General features: G+C 34.1%; 2 protein-coding genes across 2 annotated transcripts; both read left to right on the forward strand.

The window, feature by feature from the left end:
- The first annotated feature begins 3,928 nt into the window (after positions 1 to 3,928).
- On the forward strand, positions 3,929 to 10,245 carry SCAMP5 (SCAMP family protein). Its single transcript, XM_078306927.1, has 12 exons — positions 3,929 to 4,099; positions 4,635 to 4,742; positions 5,960 to 6,022; positions 6,262 to 6,295; positions 6,517 to 6,639; positions 6,922 to 6,984; positions 7,113 to 7,206; positions 7,472 to 7,517; positions 7,623 to 7,690; positions 8,196 to 8,244; positions 8,864 to 8,929; positions 9,948 to 10,245. The coding sequence occupies exons 1-12, from the start codon at positions 4,043 to 4,045 to the stop codon at positions 9,978 to 9,980; spliced, it is 804 nt and encodes a 267-aa protein (XP_078163053.1). The 5' UTR covers positions 3,929 to 4,042; the 3' UTR covers positions 9,981 to 10,245.
- Positions 10,246 to 11,892: 1,647 nt separating this feature from the next.
- PRK (phosphoribulokinase) lies at positions 11,893 to 14,759 on the forward strand. Its single transcript, XM_078307424.1, has 5 exons — positions 11,893 to 12,591; positions 13,166 to 13,250; positions 13,343 to 13,427; positions 13,922 to 14,166; positions 14,251 to 14,759. The coding sequence occupies exons 1-5, from the start codon at positions 12,062 to 12,064 to the stop codon at positions 14,497 to 14,499; spliced, it is 1,194 nt and encodes a 397-aa protein (XP_078163550.1). The 5' UTR covers positions 11,893 to 12,061; the 3' UTR covers positions 14,500 to 14,759.
- Positions 14,760 to 15,050: the final 291 nt, after the last annotated feature.

A 15,050-nucleotide genomic window follows, 5' to 3' on the forward strand; every position in this document is an offset into this window, starting at 1 on the left:
GTGAAAATGATGCTAACAATGTGCTAATTAAAAGGAAATATAAGCAAGTGGAGTCTCAAACGAATTGTCAAAACGTGGAGATAACATAAATGGTTTCAATTTCGTTATTTTGAGACTATGTTGGCAGAAATATGAAAATGAAATATTTTTCTCTCTTTTTTCACACTTCTAAATGACAGTTATTTCAACATCTACAAGAAATAGAAAATATCAGTTATTCTAGCTATTCTAAATAACAAAAATATTGTTTAAATGCACTTTGTTATTTCAAATAGTCTCTGCTTTAAAATTTTTCACACATCGAAACATGGATGGAAAATGAGTGAACTGTTGTCAAAAGTTGATTTCAATTTGTCTGTTATTTAAATCCAATATGGATTCAAATCCGCTTATTTTCTTAAGAAAATGAGCACCCTTCTATTTTTCCATTCGAGCCATTTAAAATCGATCATACAGCTTCAATTATTTTTTCCTTTTATATCAATATAATATATTAAAACAAATCAGATGTAATTAAAGCCGTATGATCGATTTTAAACGACTTAGATGAAAAAAATAGAAGGGTGCTCCTTTTCAGATTTGAATCCATTTATATACAACCGGAAACGCTATCCGTGCTAGCGTTTTTCTCACATGAATATCAACGTTGTTAAAATTCGGTAGCTTGTTTCTGCGTACGTACGTTGAAATGATCTAAATAAGGTCTTTTTGAATTGTTAGCGTTATTAAGGTAAAGATCGTTTGTACATGTAGCGTATTTCAGTGTTTATTAAGATTTAATTTTTAGTTTAAAAATGTTAAAAATAGAATAGAAACACGCCGCACTCAACCTACTCCTTACGCGGCACCCTCTGCTTTCCTGACAACTAACCAACCGACCGACCGACCGACCGACCGACCAACCCGTACCTTAATCCCATCTCCTCTTTCTTGTCGTTCAGAGGAAATAAAACAAACCAAACCGAAAAGAAAACACAAACAGATAGAGAAGTATCTGCTAATTAAAGGTTTTGAATGATGACTGTTAACATAATATTATAGATAACAATGATAATAATGAAGGCATCAGTGTCATTTCAACCTATATAACACTAACTCTAAAACCTATCAAATCGACTTCAAACGTTAAATCAAAACCGTTCAAACCGATCTACTTCATTAGTTGTTCATTTACATGCAAAATTTATAATTTTTTGAATTTATTTAGTATTAAGTCAAGCGGTCAAATATGTGAGTTTTTAAGTTAATTTTAATACATTATTTTTTTAATATTTTTACCTCTTGATTTGATACTAAAATAACTCGAAAATATAAAAAATTTGTATGTAAACGCATCACTTATAATGTAAATCGGTTTGAACGGTTTGGATTAGTCGTTCGAAGTCGATTTGGTAGGTTTTAGAGTTGATGTTATATAGGTTGAAATGACATTGATGTTATATTAGCCAAACTCAATAATGAAATAATAAATAGTAAATGAGGATCGACGGCTCGTGTGTCGCATCCTTAACGTGATGTGATATTGATGAAATCAATTTTAATACATGTGTTGTGGATAAAAATAGTAATAATAATGTAAATAATACCGTGTAAAATAATATTATAGATAAGAATGATAGTAATAATAATGATAACAGTAATATAACAACTATGATGCGCTATAGTAAAATAATATTCAATAAAAAAATCGTGACATAAGATAATAATAATTGCTATTTCTTGTTGATCCATTTGTTAAAAGGAAAATGGCTAATACTTACCGTATAGAGTTTGAGGTTCGTGGCTTCCCTCTATCGAATTATTCGTTCCATCCGTAGTGTTATATTCGTGAATTCAATAAATTTATATTTTATTTCTAATTCGATTTTTTTTATGATCGCTGGGAGAGTTGATTTTTGGACCCAATTAAATATATATATTTTGGTATCTTCCTTTTACCTTTCATTTTTTTTTTTTTTGAAAATTTTCACAGAAGATGTAAAGTTATAAGAAAAAAAAATGAATTCTCAATAATCAATAGTTATAATTTTTTTTTCTAATTAATTGTGCTACTTCTTTCTCATTCTTTTTTATTTCCCTTTTCATCTTCTCTTCTCTTATGTATTTTTTTTTTTGATTGAAAGTCTGTATGCGATTGCATTGATCCAATAATTTACAAAGTAACTATTACATAGGTTTCTTTTGTTAAAATTAAGAAGCATTAAAACTTATACATCAAGCTACTTGTACAATCATCTAATTTGTTATATTAGAAAATAAAAGATACGTGAAGTCAGAGAATGCTAATTGATATATTTGCGTCCGAATAACAAGTAGGCCTTCTAATTTTCTTCTCTGAGAATGTAGACACATCAGTCATTTTTTCGAGTTGCATATCTCGTGGAATATGCCGCATTGAACCCTTTATTGATAACGAAACATCTTCTTCTTTTTGAATTCGGCGCTGCCCAGAGGAGTTCACACAGTCGAGAGACACTGAATCAAACCAGATTGGGACAGTCACCACTCGAGAGGAGGAAAGAAGAGGACACTAAATCAAACCGAACCAGGACAGCCGCCATTCAACCAAGATGACACTGAATCAAACCGGAACCAGAACAGTCACCATTGAGAGAGGAGGAAGAAGAAGAAAGAGAGAAAAAAAGAGACAACTCGTTGCGTTCTCGTCATCAGCAACAACCAAAATACATACCTTATTCATATATAGATATAGTAGATACTATGGGGGCAGAATGAATTTACAAATCCTCAGTCAAATCCGGAAAGTCGAGATGAACGAAAAATACAACAAGCGGCGAAATTTTTGGACAAATTCATCCGCTCAATTAAAACACAACAAGTTGAACCGGACAAACGAAGAGGGATGAATGAAGGGGTGGGATGGAGAGGCGCGGTGGAGCCAGCGGACTCTCAAACCTTCAGCTCTGTCGAACAGATCGCGTTTTTTTTTTTTTTTTTTTCTCTCTTCTGTGGCTCGGCGGAGAACCCTAGAGAGAAAATTATTCCTCTCCTGTATTTTTCCGAATCATTGGTACTTAAAATTTTGACTAATTTTGAATGGACTTTAGCATCCAGATCGCAAGATGGCGTGTGTTTTCTTGTATTTTTTTACGAATTTATCAGTATATAGTACGAACTAAAATATTAAATAACAAAATTAAAACTTTAATATTTTTAAAATTAAAAGTTTAAAACGCTCAATTAATTTATGTTTTTAGTAGAACTAGGGTGTTTTTAAGTTCACAAAGTCTCTTGGTGAACTCAAGTCTTAAACCTGTCAAATTGGCTTCAAGTGACGAATCTAAACCGTTGAAACTCTTCTACTTTACGAGTGATGCATCCACATGTAAAAATTTTATACATTTTAATTAATTTAGTATAAAGTCAAGCGGTCAAAAAAGTTAAAAAAATGAATGCATCAAAATTAATTTATTAAGCTTCTAATTTTGACCGCTTGACTTTATACTAAACTAATTCGAATGTTTAAAATTTTCAAATGTAGACGCATCACTTATAAGATAGACGGATTTTAACAGTTTAAATTTGTAATTTGAAACTAATTTAACGAATTTTAGACTTAAATTAATAAAAAAACCTGATGAACTTAAAAACACCCTAGTTCTACTCTATATTTTTAAAACTATTTGTGTAATTTACTCTGGTTTATTTGAAAGTTGAAACAGATAGTCTGGAATAATTCTTTGGACAACTAACAAGCAAGCGACCGACTGCCTTCCAAACAAAAAATATTAAGACCTATTTTATAATCGTATAATATAGACCAAGTTCTTCGACATCTCAGACCCACTAGTCAGTGAATCCCATTTCAGTCGGAAGTGTTCAGCAAATAGAAAAACCAGGTTTATATTGAGAACCGGGAAACCGCTTCTTTTCTTCTTAGTTTTTGGTTGCTTGCCCGAGGTTCACTTCACTCTCACTCTTTCACTCCACCAGTCCTCCTAAAGCCTTAAGCCACTTACCAGTAAAACCGCTCAGAAAGCACAGGAATCAACTACCGGCTGAGAAAAAAAGGCAAGAAAGGATGCAACACCACGATCCGAATCCCTTCGACGAGGAAAACGAAGTCAATCCCTTCTCGGTAAACTTTTCTCAATTTATTTCTCTGATTGTGGTTTTTTCTCGTTATTTTTTTTTGTAAGTGGAGAAGTTAGATCGATTTGCGGCGAGCGGTGAATAAATTAGGTTGGAGTTACAGTACAGAAGTAGAGGAAACCCGGTATTTGGACGAGAATTGCTAGATCTCTGTTTTGAAACCCTAGATCTGGGTTTCTTACTTTCCTTCTCTGCTTGGCTTAGGTTTGATATTTTTAGCATTCCCTTGTTACAATCTAATAGTAGTAGTAATGAAACAGGCGTTATCTTTTATCTTTGTTTTTCTGTTGTTTTATTAAGAAAGTATGGTTTCAGTACCACATACCAGTATTACCTGTATTGCAATGACCTGCATTAATATGATACTTTGTATCCTTTCATATTGTTTCTAGAAGTTCCTTGTGTTCAGTTTGGCAATATACTAGAAAGTTTTTTGTTCTCCAATCTAACCTATGCTTCCAAATCTATTACATATATACATGCTAGTCATTTCTGTTTTAATTTGAATTGTGCAATTGTAGAATGGAAATGGTGGAGCTAGGGCACAAAATTTTGGATTTAAGCCATCGGAGCCGGCTGGATTTGGGAATAAGCTTGATACCGTTGATATACCGCTTGATACAATGAATGTATGGCTTAGTATTCCTCTACTTATTGATTTTTATTTATTATACACGACTAACTTGGGCGATACATTTATTGGGCTTCACCTTCCTTTATTTTTATTATCTATTATTTTTATGTTTTTGCCACTGGGAATGTTTATAAATGTGTACGAGGGATCTGACAAAGCACATGTACTGAGGCTAAGATGTGGTTTACATAGTGGTTAGTTTCGCTGAAACTTTGATAACTCTTCCATTCTGTACTCAAGGTACTAGATAAGACTGATAAAAAAATGTTTAGCATTGTGCACTCGACAAAACTGGTTACTCACAAAGCACATGTGGTAGTGCTAAGATTTGATATTCTAGGCGGGGGAGTTTGGCTGAATATTGATGTAATCTTCAAAATATGGTGCTGCTTTGTCCAAGATAATCTAAATTGTTAACCAAAAAGCACTTCTATCATTTTGGTTTTAATCAAAGCTATTAAGCCTTTTTTATGGAATGTCAAGTTCATATTTCAAAGCTCTCTATATGCAAATCAATTTGGTCAATCAGCATTTTACTACTGCCCTGTTTGACACCAAGGAACTCAGGTGAAATTAGTCTAATTCAAAATATGGGACTCCAAACACTATGGGAGCAGAATAAGTGGAACTAAAACATTAAGCTGGATCTAACTAATTCCTGGTGGGGGTTGGGGGGGGGGGGGGGGGGGGCGTGTAGTAGAGGGCAGGACTTAAAATTAATTTGGAATTAACAATATCTGTTCTTAAGCTGATTTAAGAAATGAAGCATCCAAATATATCTCCTACCATATCCTTGCTAAATTATAAAATCTGCAAATACAACGAAAAAATAGTATTAATATGTTTATTGTTATTGATCTATCATGACTAGTATTTCTCCCTTTTTTATCTAACAGTTTGGGGTTCTCATTAAATTCTAAAAGAAAATTCAATGTAGAGAATTAATTTTCCACTTTGTCAATTATAAGTGAACATTACTTCACTGTAATTTTTTTTGTATTCCTAACAATGTCTCACCAAACACCTTCACAAAATATAGCAACTAACTAGAGATTACAAATGGCTGAATTAAGTGGAAATTGTTGAATTAATACTCCTGAATCAACTCTTGTTGCCAAACAGAGCCTTGGAGGAGACTAGCTGAATGGTCTAACTTGAGAAATTTTGACACTTTATTTAGATTGTCATATGTTTCTTGTGTTTTGAATTTAGGGTTCAAATGACAAAGCTAAAGAACTTGCATCCTGGGAATCTGAGCTCAAGCGGAGAGAGTTGGTTAGTTTATTTCTTTCTTCTACTTTTTTCAAAATAATTGTTTGGGTTTCCAATGCCAATGTCTGCTATTATTTATTCTGTTTCTGTGTGTTAAGACATGTTCTTTCTTTGCTATAGTTTGACATGTTCAGAAAGCACAGAAGAACCCTAGGCTTATTACCTTAGTAGTCACAAAGGCTTTTTTTATAAGGTTCTGATTCATTTTTTATGCTTGTGCTTCTCATCTTTGACTTGTGTAGGAAATCAAAAGAAGGGAGGATGCTTTAAAAAGTGGTATGTAGTTTTTACTCAAATATTTTGTGGTCGGGTATTTCATTTATTATCACTTGTGCTCAAACAGAACTTGGGAAATATTATGTATATACAAAAATTCCCAGTTCATGTGAGACATTTCTCAAAACTCTGAGGGATTGGAATACACTGGTTTGCTGAAATCAGCCTGGCTGGAAGCATTTGACTTTTATTGATGGTCTATTCCTGAATGTTTGGTACAGCTGGGGTATCAGTGGACGAGAAAAATTGGCCTCCTTTTTTCCCAATAATACATCACGACATTGCTAAGGAGATACCAGTGGATGCTCAAAGATTGCAATACCTTGCATTTGCAAGCTGGCTTGGTATGTCATATCCTTTGAATACGTGTATATATTTGTATATATATGTGTCCCTTTTTCTTGTAGTTGGCATTGTGCGACTTGTAGTCATGAAAACGTCTTAAAGCAAGCTTTAGTAATATGTTAATTCAACTGGAAAGACCAAATAAAACAATCATTCTTCCCCCTGAAAAGAAAGATAGTGTTGTCTGTAAGAACGACATACTATAATTTTTCAATGCAGTGTGTTTGGTACCTTGTGTGTTCTTACTATGCTTATATTAATTTTTAATGAAACTTTGGCAGGAATTGTGCTATGCTTGTCTTTTAATGTGCTTGCGGTGACTGTTTGCTGGATTAGAGGAGGAGGTACTCTCTTCTCTCTCGCCCTTCTCCTGAGATACTATGCTTATTCTAAATGTATATTACTTAAACATAAATGAGTGTTTTGTTAGTTATTTTTCATAACATCATTTTCTGTAATCTTCTTGCTACAGGTGTAAAAATATTTTTCCTTGCTGTAATATATGCATTGATGGGGATTCCACTGTCATACTTGCTTTGGTACCGGCCTCTATATCGGGCTATGAGGTATATTGTCAATGTTAACACAGTTTATTTTAGCCGAATCTATCAGGCTGCATAATTAGGAAGGTAGAAGGATTATCATACCTACAAGCTTTCTATGTTGTAGTACTTAGCCTGACCAATCTGTTCTGTTATCCTTGATGTCTTAATATCAAGCCTAACAATTTAAAACTCAAGTTGTAATAATTGGTACCTCAATCCACATTGTCTTTCTTTGTTGGTAGGGTTTATTTCTAGCATTTCTAACATTTGTTTTTAAATTAAACAGAACTGACAGCGCGTTCAAGTTTGGATGGTTCTTTCTTTTGTATTTGGTAATTGTTTTTTATTGCAACATAAGGCTGTTCTTTCTTATTTTTTTCCTTATCATTGGTTTTTATATATGTTTAATTGAAATTTAACTAATTAATTCTGTTCAGATTCATATTGGGTTTTGCATTGTTGCTGCCATTGCTCCTCCTATTGTATTTCATGGAAAATCTCTGACGTAAGTATTTAGTAGTTTGAAGGTTGTATATTTTGAAAATTGTTGATAAAGCTTGATATTAAATATCTGCTGTCTTGTTCAATTTATGGTCTTAAGCTTTAGACTATTTATGTCGCTTGTACACCCAACTATCTTTCCATTTACTCGAAGCACAGTTGTAGTAATACTTTGGGGTTAAAATTGCCATATTAACATGTCTTCCATATTAATGAACACTGTTAATAGTATGCCTACAACTCAGTTGTGTTGGATAGCATTGAAAAAGAAGCTTGAGGAGCCTCCAGTCCATGGTTAAATTGAGACAAAATGTTTAGTAGTAGATGCACTGAACAAAGTTTTAGCGGAGTTCCAGCTGTTAATTGTAGCGGGATAGAAATGTTTCTTTCTCCTTCTTTTTGCTGTTGTGTCAATTACAAACAATTTGAATTACAATACTATCTTGGTGCATATTACATGTCATGGATTCTTCCAATTCTAATATCGAAGTTTATTCTGGATTATCCAGGGGTATTTTGGCAGCGATTGACACCTTCTCTGATAGTCTTTTAGTTGGGGTAAGTTATCCTGTCTATCCTCTCTCATTCCACTCCTGTTTAGTTCATCTTGTTAAATATCATTAGGGCTGGATGAAAGCAAATTGTTTTATTGGCTAATATTTCAGTCATTGGTCCACATTGAATTGTGTTTTGGTAGAAGAAGTAGAGGCTGAAAATGACAAAGAAATGGTCAAATGGATACAATGGCTCTGGAAGGATATAGCTGTGCATAGTATAACAAGACATTTGGTTGAATTTAAGAAAGGTAGGCTAGACCAAAATGTGCATTGGAGTTGAAGGAGGTATAGCCGGTGGCAGAGCCACTAAATCTTCAGTGGGGTCCGACCCCTCTGAATTTCCACTAAATCCCTTAAAAATTACATGAAATTTGAGCTTTATTCAAAGAAATGAAAGAAATCCTCTTAATTGATACCGCTGGCCAAAATTTTTGGCTCTGCCACTGGGTTCAGTAGACAAGTATTCGAAACAGAATCTTGCTATATGTTTTATGATTTCTTATACTGTATCTTACCCTGATCCTCATTTTTAAAGTTGACCATGGCCAATTGTATATTTTTGAATTCACAATTTCATTATACGACATAACTTATAATTTCTTTAAATGTTGCAATTATAGATATTTTACTTTGTTGGGTTTGGGTTATTTTGCTTGGAGACGCTTCTCAGTCTATGGGTTATTCAGGTTTGTGTTTTTTTTTTTTTCTCTTTTAATAAATTAGACAACTGGTTTTACAAGTATTTTACTTATTTTACATTTTGGTCTCAAAAGTTTCAAGGCTCCTATTTTGGTTCCTAAAGTGTTTGATTTTACCAAATCATGGCTTGCATTGTACATTGATTAAAATAGTTGATGGAAATCCATGTCATCATGACATTTGCATGCTAACTTGATGACTTGATGTGGATGGAAATATCTTGATGTACAATGATTTAGTTGTTGGTGTCAGTGACTGCACCAATTTTGCGCACAGTAGTGCCCATAGCAGGAACTAAGGTTTAACTGATGTGAGTGGAAGGACTAATTTGGTACAAATCAGAAATTTCAGTGCCCATAACAGAAATGTTCAAACATTAGAAACTGAAATGAGAAAGCGATACTGTCAGGGCCCTTTGTAAATTTTACTTGTAGTAAATTTTCTGCTAAGTTACAGATGGTCCTTTACTTCCCTAGCTCCTAATGTTAGATCCTGTACATTTTGGGAGTGCTTTTTTTTCTGTATACATACATATTATGGTTTGTACCTTGTTGGTCCGTACCACCAATTTACTTGGAATATGAGCAGTTGTTTAATCAAACACAGGCACAGACTGTTCATGTTTGGATTAAAAAATATTCTGGGATAGTGACTCGTAACATTGATTAGAACATATGTTCATTTATTTTTGAATGAAAAGCGGCAGTGCAGACAGAAGGGTGCAAATCAGAATCATTTAGAGCCAAATATGAAACTATGGGACAATTGGAAATAGATGACCCTTTTATTGAACTGAACATGTGTAGTTCAAATTTGACATCTGTTATGTGTAAATGGTTCAACATTATGCATTATCTATATGCATTAAGACTCAAAAGTTATCTGCATGTGCATGTCTCTGTGCTCTCACACGTCTCTCTGTGTGATGATCTGATTTTTATCAAATGTTTGTTATGGTGATGTTCAGCTAGTTAACTACTGTTCAATTTCATTTGGTCTATGCAGAGAATTTACATGTATTTCAGAGGGCATAAATGAGAGCCTTTCAAGATATATTATCGGGTGATGCCATCTAGGAGTGCTGGTCTTGATCAATCTTTTCTGTAGATGTTATTACTAATTATTGTTTATTTGTTATTTCAAAGTTTTCCATTATTTTGTTATAAAGTTGCTTTATGGAAAATTGGGAGGGGGCGGGGGGTTCTTGCTAGCTAGGCCATGACATAAAGGAGATTATATATGTACTTTTTGAGATGCTTGGTGTATTGTCTTTTTTCTTTTATAATATTTTCTTTCTATTTTTTGTTTTTTGTCCCTAGTATATTTTTGAAGTAGTGTGCTATGAAGTAAAGTTCTTTTTGCGTTGGTGAATTCGAGACATTTTTCTTACTGAAGTAGTGAAGTGTGCAATTTTGTTCGTGATTGTTTCCATGGATAAATTTGTAACATACGAAGTAGTTTTTAGCTGTAGAAGCAGGGCACGCCTGATGGGCATCAGACCTGATGTGGATTTGATGTCTGTTTGGAACCATTTGATTCACTTTATGATTTGTGTGTGCTTGATTCACATAAATATTGAAGTGGCGGGAATGAATCATGAAGCAAATCAGATGTTTCTGAGTCAACATCGGGCTGCAGCCCTGCTTCTCTAGAAGAAAGTAAAAGGGAGGTTTTCTGAAAAATAAATTAGAGCATCTTTATTTCTAGTATTATTAGTCTAATCTGATATGGTAGTTTGTAATCCAGTTTCGGTAAATTTTTGGAAAACAAATTTGGAAACTATTCAGTAAACTCTACGTTAGCTAAAAGATTGACTTAAATTATTTCTTCTTTTCACTGATGTGGTTTAATAGAAATTTTAAAATTAATTTCAGAGATGTGAGATTTAAATTTTTTTAGAAAGTAGTTAACAGTTATTTAGAAATTTATTTGTTTGAGTTGTTGAAATGTAGATGTTTTTAGAATATTGTTACACTTCCAAAATTTGATTGAGAAACAACCGTTGATTTGAAAAACCAATGCGCAGGGAACAATTTAAATTAAAAATTAAACTGATATCATTTGATTAACACGTACTTTTTACAGTACGATATTCTTCTACGTTTTATAATTAGAACCTAGAAATAATAAATAGATAATATAGTTAGTTACTTTGGCGTTGATAAAATGCCAACAGATAAGTGGGAAGTGTCAAGTGTGCATGCAAGGACGTTATAAGCCGGTGATTTCTGACCGTTGAACAGCATGTAGTAGCAACCACAGCCGTCAGATTAAAAGCATAATATCTAGAAGCAAATTCTAAACCACGGCACACTACACATCGGATCATGCACCCTCTTTTATCCATCCAAATCATTCCTTATTTCATTCCCCTCATCTACAAGTCTACAACCAACCATACCTCCACTGCCACATGGCACTACCATATCCTAACTAACTCGAACCTCCACCAAGCTTTTCTTCCTGCACTCTGTCCCAGAAAATACATCACTTGTTCGGCAAATACTGTCAAATTTAGAAAAGAACATAAGCACCAGTAAAACTAGTAAAATTTTAAGGAAATAAAAAAAAAACAATAAATCGAAAGAAAAAAGTTATCTGATATACTCCAACATAGCAATTAAACATTTCTCTAATTTATACAGAGGAATGTATCCTTTATAAGAAGACTAAGGCAGCAATGCATTTCCTGGAAAAAAGGAACACTTCAATATTGTAGAAAAAAAATATTGTAATTTCTGTTGAATTCTGTTAGCAAAAAATGATTTTGTAAGTTCAAAATTACAAACCAATAATTTCTAACATCTAATCTTACAACCACAAAGGCTGAACATTTGTTGTCCTAGCAAACAAAAGCTTCCAAAGCTTTTCACCACAAAAATGTAAGAAGAAAATAAAAAATGGGAACAAGAGGCCACAATAAATCTTACCTGGAAAAGAGCATAGAAGCAAACAAAAGATAAAAACAGAAATATTTATTTTCTGTTATTCAATTACCACATTTTAATATCATCAAGGGGTATAGGATATACTCCTCGCCTCAGCTCTCTCCATAACTCTTCTTTCCTTCTACAATATCTAGGAGGAAAGAAGAAAAACCGAAACCCAATTCAAAAACCATGGCGTGCACAGTGTACACAAGCCCTTCTCTCTCAATGCCCAATCCACACTTGCACCAAAGACAAGTCATATTCTTCACAAGCACAAAGAGAAACCAATTTTTCCGTGGCCAAAACCGTGCCTTCACCGTCTCATGTTCCGCCGAGGCAAAAACCGTTGTGATCGGCCTTGCAGCTGACTCAGGTTGCGGTAAAAGTACCTTCATGAGACGTCTAACAAGTGTTTTTGGTGGTGCGGCTGAACCGCCAAAAGGAGGCAATCCCGACTCGAACACACTTATTAGTGATACAACCACAGTTATATGTCTAGATGATTACCATTCCTTGGACAGAACAGGAAGGAAAGAGAAGGGTGTGACAGCGCTCGATCCAAGGGCTAATGACTTCGACCTGATGTATGAGCAAGTGAAGGCATTGAAGGAGGGGACACCTGTGGAGAAGCCGATTTATAACCACGTGACCGGGTTACTTGACCCGCCCGAGCTCATTCAGTCACCGAAGATCCTGGTCATCGAGGGACTGCATCCGATGTGAGAATTTCTTATTATATATAAAAAAAAAAATGCAAACATAAGTACATAACATTGTTTTCTAAATTTAAAAGTTTTTACTCTTGCTCTGCTCTGGATATATTATTTTCTAGTATTAATATGTAGAGGAATTTGAATAATATACATCATAGCAGAGTTTCCTACCCTGCAATATTTATTTTTTGAACCTCTTTGCATCATACTAGTTTTGTGCGGTTCTCATATAGGCATATTTTAAAATTAATTTTCTCAAATGTTAGCAGACTTTAAGAAGTTCTGAATTTTCTGAAATATCAGAAGCAACTATCCTGTAACTCATTCAGTATGTGGATATAAATTATTGGCAGGATAAGTAAAAAAGGGGAAATATTATCTAACATGATTATTATCTAATTAGTCAACAGGGAAAAAATTATATCGCTAAAATTATGAAAAAGATCTTAATAAATATTTGCAAGGATTTTTTTTTGTCAAGTTTATAAGAGCAACTATATTATTTAGTCACTCTCTGAAAAGAGAATTGCCTTCTATTTCGGCTCTTTATATAATTTCCCATATTTTCCACAAAATTCAGGTTTGATGAGCGTGTGAGAGAACTATTAGACTTCAGTATCTATTTGGATATCAGCAATGAGGTCAAATTCGCATGGAAAATTCAGGTTTGTATTGCATCATTACATAATTAGTATAGATAAAAAAACAGGAAATTAGATGGCAAGTTCTGAATTTTACATTTTATTATGCTTCGCAGAGAGATATGGCAGAGCGTGGGCACAGTCTTGAGAGCATTAAAGCTAGCATTGAAGCAAGAAAACCTGATTTCGATGCATTTATTGGTATATTTTTCTTGAAAGTACAAACAAATTTACTTCTCTTTACCAGTTCTCGAGTTTTTAATCCAATGAACTCTCTTGGCTGGAAAACATTTCTCTGTATTTTCTTGAAAAAGTTTACTGAAAGTTGCAAGAGAAGAATTTACACTGGAAATAGCATAGTTTGAAGGGATCTGTCAAAACTTACCCTTGTAATGATAGTTTATATGCAGTGAGTAACAGTAAATTCATGTTTTGTATGGTCTCTTATTACGACCAGTAGCAAGCCATACCAGATTACCAGTACCATTCATTTTATAGGAAAACCCCACCAATCAGCAAAAGTTATACTGGAAATACTTTTGAACAAAATGTAATTATGCTAAAAAACACCGAAGTTAAGAATGAATCGCTAGAAAGAAGTTTCATTCATTCAATTTTTAAATTTCCATTTTTATTTTTTATATTACAGAGTAACTTCAAATCATGTGTAACCTTCATTTTTTTGGTTCTTCCAGATCCCCAAAAGAAATACTCTGATGCTGTGATCGAAGTCCTGCCGACCCAACTGATCCCAGGCGACAATGAGGGGAAGGTTTTGAGAGTAAAGATGATCATGAAAGAAGGCTTGAAGCACTTCAGCCCGGTTTATCTCTTCGATGAGGGTTCCACCATCAACTGGATTCCATGTGGGAGGAAGCTCACATGCTCTTACCCCGGCATCAAATTCTCTTACGGTCCCGATTCCTACTTCTCCAACGAGGTACTACATTTTCACCTATAGATTGACACAATCATTGCTTTTATAAACTTGAAGTCGAGTTCTAACTTAGACTGTTAATTACAGGTATCGGTTTTGGAGATGGATGGCCAGTTCGACAGACTAGATGAGCTGATCTATGTGGAGAGCCACCTGAGCAACCTCTCTACAAAATTCTACGGTGAGGTCACTCAACAAATGCTTAAGCATTCCGATTTCCCCGGAAGCAACAATGGCACCGGTTTCTTCCAAACAATCGTTGGTTTGAAGATCAGAGATCTCTACGAACAAATCGTGGCGGAAAGGGCTTCTGCAAAAACTGAGGCAAAAGTTTAAGCTTCAATTTTTTTGCGGGAGAATCGGTTTCGCATGGTGACATCCTTATGTATGTTGTGCCTATTGTTTGTACTTGTTGTAATTGAGTTGGTAAATGTAATTTTTATTTACAGGGAAGAGGAGAAAAGGATATACACGTACATAATATTTCCCCTCGAGGAATTGTTTCTCTCTTGTCCACACATCTTTACTGTAGAAAAAAAAGTATTTTCTTTGCAATAAGAATAATGTGCATATATATATCATGGAGACTTTTGACAAACAATAGTTTACAAGTGTTGGCCTTTAGGGGATATAAATTCACAACTTCCTTTTTGTTGTTTTGTAGGGGTTGTATGTAACAGAAATGGCTGGTTATTGACTTTACCAATAGAAGACATAAATGAGCCTAACAGGTTAAAAATGTCAAAAGATTTGCTTCGAATTCGGATAAGTCGATGCACCAGCTATCCATCCTCTTATATAATATATAAAATAACTTCAAGAACAGTGCTAACTTATCGAGAACTTCTGTAATGACTAATGACGACTCATTCTCTTTGCCAGAATGT

Source organism: Carex rostrata, chromosome 8, assembly GCF_964058835.1.
Source record: "Carex rostrata chromosome 8, lpCarRost1.2, whole genome shotgun sequence".
Taxonomy (NCBI): domain Eukaryota; kingdom Viridiplantae; phylum Streptophyta; class Magnoliopsida; order Poales; family Cyperaceae; genus Carex; species Carex rostrata.